This window comes from Juglans regia, chromosome 11, assembly GCF_001411555.2.
Source record: "Juglans regia cultivar Chandler chromosome 11, Walnut 2.0, whole genome shotgun sequence".
Taxonomy (NCBI): domain Eukaryota; kingdom Viridiplantae; phylum Streptophyta; class Magnoliopsida; order Fagales; family Juglandaceae; genus Juglans; species Juglans regia.
Genome location: NC_049911.1, coordinates 9702974 through 9710647, shown reverse-complemented (window position 1 = coordinate 9710647; position 7674 = coordinate 9702974). Strand labels below are relative to the sequence as shown.

Genomic DNA, 7674 nt, shown 5'->3' with positions numbered 1-7674 from the left:
TGGTATGGGACACAGCGACTAGCGCCTAACCTGCGCTCTTTGAGAGTTCAGTCAAGCATCGACAACCCCACCTTCCAATCATAAATATGTTCCTTGTTTGAACTTTGGATAGAAAAGTGTTGCCCTGCACATGCCTGTTTGTTCGAGATTGTCACTGAAGATTGCATGAATAAACCCTTCAGAGTAGGCAAGGTTTCTTGGGCGTCCTATGTTTTGAGGTGATACTCATGACAAAAAATCTGGTTGTATGTGTGCAGGCTTCGGTGTAATGAAGATACCATTCCCAGCAGAAGGCCTGTGTGATTATTTTTCTGAGCTTTCTCATGTTCTTAGACTAAGCAATTCTGAAAAAAAAAAAAAAATGGAAGAAGAAGAAGAAGATAAGTGCTAGTAGGTTCACAAAAAGATTTCACAAATATAATGCTCAAAACAAGTGAGATCTCATCCAGTTCAAAAGAGCTAGGCCACTTTCATTGGCCATTTCTGTCTAGATATACTATTTTCCAGACTTTTTCTTCCTTTTGGATGAATAAGAAACTGCATGAACCAGTACCACTCTATTAAGAAGGTATATAATATTTAACAAGTAACGATTGGTTAATAAGATTATAATTTACAATCTGATGCTACTGTTGATCGGGATGAATTCATAGAAAGCTTAAGGTGGTGGAAGGAGAAAGGAATCGTCTTTGACGTCATCTTTGTGATAATTATCTCTATCACCACCATCATCATCGTCTTCGTGATCACCATCATCATCGCTATAACTTTTGTAGAGTGGAACAGAAATTGAAATTGAGGCCTGCTGACGTGAGGAAAATGTGCCCCAATCTCTTGAGGAACTGCCTTCCATGCTGTTTATGGAGAATTCATCAAGTCTGACTATCTCATGCGCTGGTGAATCTGAGAATGTAGTTGTCTCATTCAAGAGTGCAACGGTGGAACCATGCTTGGCCTTTACTCTCCTCTGCCATCCAGTTAGTGAGTTTCTCACACTTTCAGAAATCACAGACTTGCTGAACTTCGAACCCATCTACAACCACAACCAGTAATGGGTGAGAGAGAGAGAGAGAGAGAGAGAGAGAGAGAGAGAGAGAGATGAAGAAGAGCCAGACCTGTGTAATGATAACATAAAGTGGAAATGTAATAAAGCTACACCAATATTGGGAGATGATCCTGCAGTAACAAGTGACTTACAAAAATATGAGTCTTTTATACAACCAGATTATTGATGGAAATTTGGAATCGAAAACGAAGCTGCATTACAATCCTGGGAGAATAAAGAGATGAGTTGCTAGCTCATAAATTTGTTGTAAAATTGAAATAATTTTATATTTACCCAAATGACAACCGGATCACAAGGAATGTACGGTTATCCATGAAACAAGAAGGATCCTTAATTTCCCACTGGAAAGAAAAAACTAAACGTTAGCATCAGAAACAAGTCTGGAAGTCACTTGTGTGGCGATAGACAAAATCAACCATGTTCATATACTACATGTTCCTTGTGAGCTGACTTGACAAAGACATATCCTTAAACCCCAAAAGTAAGCAATTTCACAAAATATGTTCTCAATAATGGAAAACAACACTTCAGAAAGAGAATCTATCCACCAATTTCCAAAATAAGCACCAGGACATTGTTGACGAAATGAATTTATTAGCAATGACATAAATGGTGGTGGAATTGATACACTGCAGCGTTCAGCCCATGCCATGTTCTAATTAAGTGGTGGGAACATGGTAGCAGAAAATAAAGAAACAGAAATGCTATCGACAACAGGATTAATATGAGATTGATATAGGGAAAGTTAGTGACGATTGGATTGTTAAGATTGTCATATAAAATTAAACTGAAATGCTGCCAAAAAATAATAATAATCTTAAAAATTCAAATTCATAACAATCTTACTAGTGCTGCATAATCCATGGAGGCCAACTTCCTAATCTTAATCCATGAACTTTATACGATTGAAGAGAACCTTAAATTACAGGTGTTGGTTCAGAACAATCACTATATCCAAGTTCTTACCAGGGACCAAATGAATGTTGCCACTTCAAAAGCATTCTGAAAAACAAAATGCCCATAGTGTATTAGAATTCAGTTCCACTATAACGTTTCAGAAGCAAATGCCCATGCTTTCAAATTACCAACCTGGAAGGATATTAGATGTATTAACCATAAAAGAAGCTTGGGCTTCCCAAACCAAAAGAGCTCATCCCTCAGATGAAACTGATGGAATCCCTCTAATGGGCATTTATCCATGATTTCAACAGCCAACTTAACTACCACCCGGTGAAGTTTAGTGCCCATTAGGAGGATCAACTAACATATATGTCAATAAAGAAGAGAGATATTAAAGGAATGTAACATAAATAGACTGTTACAGTTGGTTAAAACGAGCATTAAGAAGAAAAGGGAGATTGATGATGGGGACTTACGATGGCAGGAAGGAAGGAAAGCCAGAAGTAAATATTGCTTCCTGAATAGAAGTCACATATTCATGCTCAGGAGGTCAATTCCACAACTAAATACAGAAAAAAAAAAATTCTGAGGAATAATTAACACTCAAAGCAAGGAGCATTGTAAATGTCCCTTTTAGTTATTAGATTTGTGCTTTATATATAAATTAGTCAGGCACTTGTGCAACGTGCAGGAAAAGTTTTTTAAGTTTTTAATTCTATCATAATTTTAATTTTGTTTATAACTTGATTGTGTGAAGTTGCTCAAACATGATTTTGTTTTTTATTATTAATTTTAATGAAATGCATATAAAGAAGACAAAATGTTACAAATAAAAGAGGTGTTTTCGACCTTCAAAACTCTATAACCAGGTCCTTTAAAATTATTTCAATTTATCATTAGTTGTTTTGGAAAGTAGAAACTAGGAACCGAGTGGTCTTTTGTGTAAGAAGGGCTATTTAAATAAAAATTAAGCGAGATAAAGAAAAAATGTTTATAGAAAATGAAGGGTCTTTTGTATACTGAAGGGCCATTTAAATAAAAATTAAATGAGAAATAAAGCATGTCTGTAAGAAAATAAAATTATTTGAATAATTATGATAAAATTAATTAAAAAAAATGTTGATGCGGTACAATAGAACAAAAAGGCATTGCTTTGAAAATTATATAGGTAATAAATTCTTGAAACATCCATTATTCCAGAGCCACTAAAGTACATGACAGCTTCTATCACAAGCTTAGTAGAAAGTTGCAGTAGCATCCTTATGGAAGGCCCGAACTCACAGTCTCATGCATACCAACAATTTGCCCATTTCCTTTAATGCCGTAGTTCCAAAGATGGAGCCAACTGCCCTAGAACAAGTCATCTCAACTACAGAATTGAAGAAGTGTATATTTATGCACGTGCCAATTTCAAAATATGTTAGCTTCCTGTAGCTAATAGACATCGTAAACTAAATGCGCCATTCTAGCAACTTAAATGTTCTGCTTACAAACAACAATGCTCATATGCCAGGACAGTTCAACTAAAAAATGTTAAAATTGGTGACTTTAGTTGCTTGAGACCATTTCCATATTTTAAAGTTCAAAGCAAATCGAGATTTACAGAAATTACCATGAAAATCTAGAAAAAGGCAACATATTGCGTATATCCATAGAGGCACACTGCAAAAGGAATTCAAAGAAGTAATCAGGTCAATTTGCAGAGAGAACGATCCAATTCATAACAACTTTGCCACCATAGTAAAAATAATTAGTTTTCTGTCCAAAGCGCATCTGAAAATCGCTTGAACATTGTACTTTCATGAAGTCTGTAATTTCTAAATGATTATAACAAAGATAAATTCTTGGTACATCAGTTATAAATTTAATGTGGTCAGTGCATACACTAGTAAATTTTCACCTGCAATGTGGTGATTTTACAGTGATTTTCTTCTTTGGTGAATCGTGCAATTGGTGTTTTTTTCAACATGTATCAGTTGGAAAGCAAACAAAATTTAAATTCTTTTCTACGGGGCAACTAGAACGCCTATGAACATTCATAATGGTGTCAATAATAAACTGTATTAAATTATTAGTTACACTATTCAGGCATAAAACGTTTGCCGATGAACTTTACATTGATTGTCTTCTATGTCTTCTCATAGCTTTCAATGACACTAAGGGAAGACAGGAACTGGTTTAGATTCCTCAGCCAAAAGTTATGAACAGCTTGAACTCCCCATATATATGTAAACCAACTTCACTTGACGCATTTTGAAGTTATAATTAATTCATCAGCAAGTGCACAGAACATAAAGATTCACTTTATATTGCTAAAAAAATTCACTAGGTGGTCTCTCTGAAGTGAGGGAAAAATAATAAAACAACAGAAAAACCTACATTGGTAACTAGAGAAACTCTCTGTGAGCATGAATTTATGCATCCCCTGCATATGCAGCATTTCCATGATTTGCGTAAATTTTAAAAGTAAGATCATGGAATGAGTAAAGTAGTAGAACTTAATTTGTGGATTAATTTAAACAAAACTCCAAATTGAAAGCAGGGTGAGCAGGTCATACTTCATTCCAACAATATCACGAAACTCTTCCTCCATGCTTCGAAGCATATAATTATGGAAATCATATGATAGAGGAAGTTGATGAGTCTACAAAGGAAGAAATAAGAACAAGAAAGTTAGAGGAGCAAACTTGCTCTCATGACCATTTTACTGCCCGAGTCTTTTTTTTGCAACATAAGAAATGACGATGGAATACGAATGCAAAACAATGACCGAATAAGTGCAAATATGTCAACAGAACATGACATTATTCATTTTCTTTAGTCCTCTGACCTCTTAGGTGCTAATCCCTCTGCCCAAGAAAAATAATGTGGATTGACCAAGCAGGATTATTAAGGCAATGACATTCAAAGAATATGTATCATTTCTCAAATCAATGTTTCTAAATTATCTGATGAATATCATAAGGAAGTTTGTATTTTGTTTCTTGGCATAATGAAATTTGTAATTGCTTGTGATAAAAATGGTATAGTGAGAAGGTGAATATTTTCTGCATTTTGACTTTTTGAACTTGGAGAATAATGTCTGTATAGCCAAAATGGAACTGTAATGAAAAACTATAGAATTACTGACTTCTTTTTTCAATAGAATTAATGACTAACATATATATAGAAGCATTAAGGTACTGCAAATTTAAAAAATCTCCTTGATTGAAAGATATAGGTCAAGGTATTCCATTTAGACCAGAGAAAACATACTGTAATGAAGCCTAAACGCAAGGCCATGTAGTCAGCTCGATTTATAGAACTCCAGAACTGGCGGCTGAAACAAAGCTGCAAAATTAGGTAATTTGAGTCTAAACTCACTTGATCAAATGCAGATGCATACAGGTTCCAAGAAAACCAAGAATGAAAGAGAATCCTTTGTCGAGCTACGAGCAATAAGAAGGTATGGGCTTTTCTCTAAGCATCTTAAACTGAGCTATCTTCTCTGTATACGTACATGCACAAGTATGTATGGAGCACCTATAATGGTCGAAGTTCAACTATAAGGTCCAATATTATCTCCTTCTGTATCTAAGGATGCTACTGCTGCTTCAGCAATTTTTAGTTTGTGTTTATTGACAGTCAGATCCATGGAACTGAAAATTGAATTTAGCAAATGGATGAAACAAGAGGAGCTGTAATTTTTTGCATCATAAATTCATTTGGTTGTTTGAGATATGGCCAAGTTGAACTTGGATTTGAGTTCTGCAAATCCCAAAATTAAAGCTAAAAATCTGTTTCTCAACAAAAAAGAAAAACAAGATCACCACGTAGCTTTTAAATTAGGCAAGGGGAGAGAGAGAGAAAGAGAGAGAGAGAGAGAATACCAGCCAAACAAGAACTCTGTGCTGGCTCCATGGATGGGATGTGCGATGAGAAATGAAAGTAGATAGTCGCCTCATTCTAGTATTGTCTGGCGTGGCTAGTGGAGTGTCTAGAATTCAAGAAATTATTGTACAAGATACCAATCTGTGTAAGGCCTCCCACCCTATCATTCAGCTATAAAATGATGGACAATTAAGGTCATTATAATTGCAGGCGGAAAATTTTGCACCTTGTAAGCTCTGAATAGCCATAGACTTGGCTTCATGTTCCCATGGCCTCCAGCTGTATATCTACATGAATGAATCGTAGTCATTATTGCACATGTAATGGAGATTGAGCCCCAAAGGAGAACTAAAGAAAGCAATATGATGAGGAGCTATGTCAACCTTAATCATGGCCAACGCAATGGCCAAAACGCTGTAAGAAACATGGGTAATGCCAAGAACAAATACAAGACGATGAAGCTGCTCAAGACTTTCATGAGAAACAAATGATTCATGACCCTGAAAAAAAATAGCAATTGCATTTGTAGAGGATGTTATCAATTGAAGACCAGCAAAAACAAATTTTCAGGTTACTGAGACGTATTGGTAACTAGAACTGCATAACTAGATACTTAAAGAACAAGCTACCGATTAATTAAAAACAGTATTATCTAAGCATCCAAAATTCAAAGTGTGCAGGGTGGAAACGACCTGAGGACAATCATCACGCAGCCCATTTTTCACCTGCTCTCTGACAACGGAGTGATTCAAATATTTTGAACCTGAAACAAGAATGTGCTCTACTTTTCGGAAATCATCCTCCAATGCACACGGATAAAATCGGCTGCTGACGACAGACGATTTCACACAAATCTTAGCCACAAAAACAATCCAATGACCCATCAACAGTGACAGAAGCCCGAAAAGCATTAACTCTGCTTGCAGAAAACAACCAAATGGTAAACCCAAAATTTCAAAAGCTTCATGAAATATTGAAGAGATCAAACAAAACCCATCTTAAAAGACTCAACTGCTGACCTTCCTTGATCTTCTCCAGGGCAGCAAGTAGAGGTTTTCTCTTGGTTTTATTTAACCACTGCTAGAGAGAGAATGGGGGTGAGGGTAAAGGTATACCAAATATCATAATGAAACATTTGAAAGTAAACAAAGCAGCATGTAAGACATCCAACGAAGTTCAAGATTTAAGAAGCAAAGGCAGAGAGAGAGAGAGAGGTGGCCAATGCACCTTTCCACAGCGTTTCAAAACGCCATGAAAGAAGAACCCAAAAACAACCATGATAGTGATCACGGTTGCAACAGCCCAGGAGGGGGTCTCATACAAGGATCGTCCTTCCTTCATCTCTCCTTCCATTTCTAGCTCAAACCCAACAACGATGAACCAGTTTTCCTTGCGGGTGTCTGATATTCCAAAGCTTCGACAAAACGAAAAAAGATGATAGACCCAGTCGTCTCCTGGATGCAGAGCTCATCGCCGGCAATTAGTGGTAACAATTGGGTTTGGTGGGCTTTGCTGTGCCAAAATCTGAGACCGTATCAACAAGGAATTTAAGAACTCGTTAATGGGGTGTCATGAGGCAGTTGGGCATAATGGGCCCCATAACATGATATCACCTCACGACCATGCAATGTATGTTTGCAGTTGTCAACGTGCCTATTTCTTTCTCACTTTCCGACTTTCAAGTCGATCAGAATCACCTGGAAAAGGACTTTATTTCTTTACATTTTGCTTTTGTAAAGCTGCACCGATTCTGTTTTTTTTTTTTTTGGTTTTTAAAAACAAAATATAATACACAAACTTCCTTTAAACTAGTAACTCAATATACCATATCTCCGGAT

The 7674-nt window shown here is 36.3% G+C and overlaps 1 protein-coding gene across 1 annotated transcript; it reads right to left on the bottom strand.

The window, feature by feature from the left end:
- Positions 1–388: 388 nt before the first annotated feature.
- Positions 389–7360, bottom strand: LOC108997698 (MLO-like protein 4). Its single transcript, XM_018974057.2, has 15 exons — positions 7064–7360; positions 6856–6913; positions 6529–6752; positions 6220–6336; positions 6063–6123; positions 5836–5942; positions 5222–5296; positions 4525–4610; positions 3579–3628; positions 2443–2483; positions 2156–2326; positions 2033–2068; positions 1340–1407; positions 1116–1176; positions 389–1033 (listed from the first exon to the last, which is right to left on the bottom strand). Exons 1-15 carry the CDS (start codon positions 7187–7189, stop codon positions 659–661), a joined length of 1656 nt encoding a protein of 551 aa, XP_018829602.1. The 5' UTR covers positions 7190–7360; the 3' UTR covers positions 389–658.
- Positions 7361–7674: the final 314 nt, after the last annotated feature.

Coding starts and splice junctions, on each gene's coding strand:
- LOC108997698 (XM_018974057.2), bottom strand. CDS start 7,189: ATGGAAGGAGAGATGAAGGAAGGACGATCCTTGTATGAGACCCCCTCC. Junction 4,611..5,221: donor TGCGTTTAGGCTTCATTACA/GTATGTTTTCTC, acceptor CTTCCTTTGTAG/ACTCATCAACTTCCTCTATC. Junction 2,327..2,442: donor TTTCCTTCCTTCCTGCCATC/GTAAGTCCCCAT, acceptor CATATATGTTAG/TTGATCCTCCTAATGGGCAC.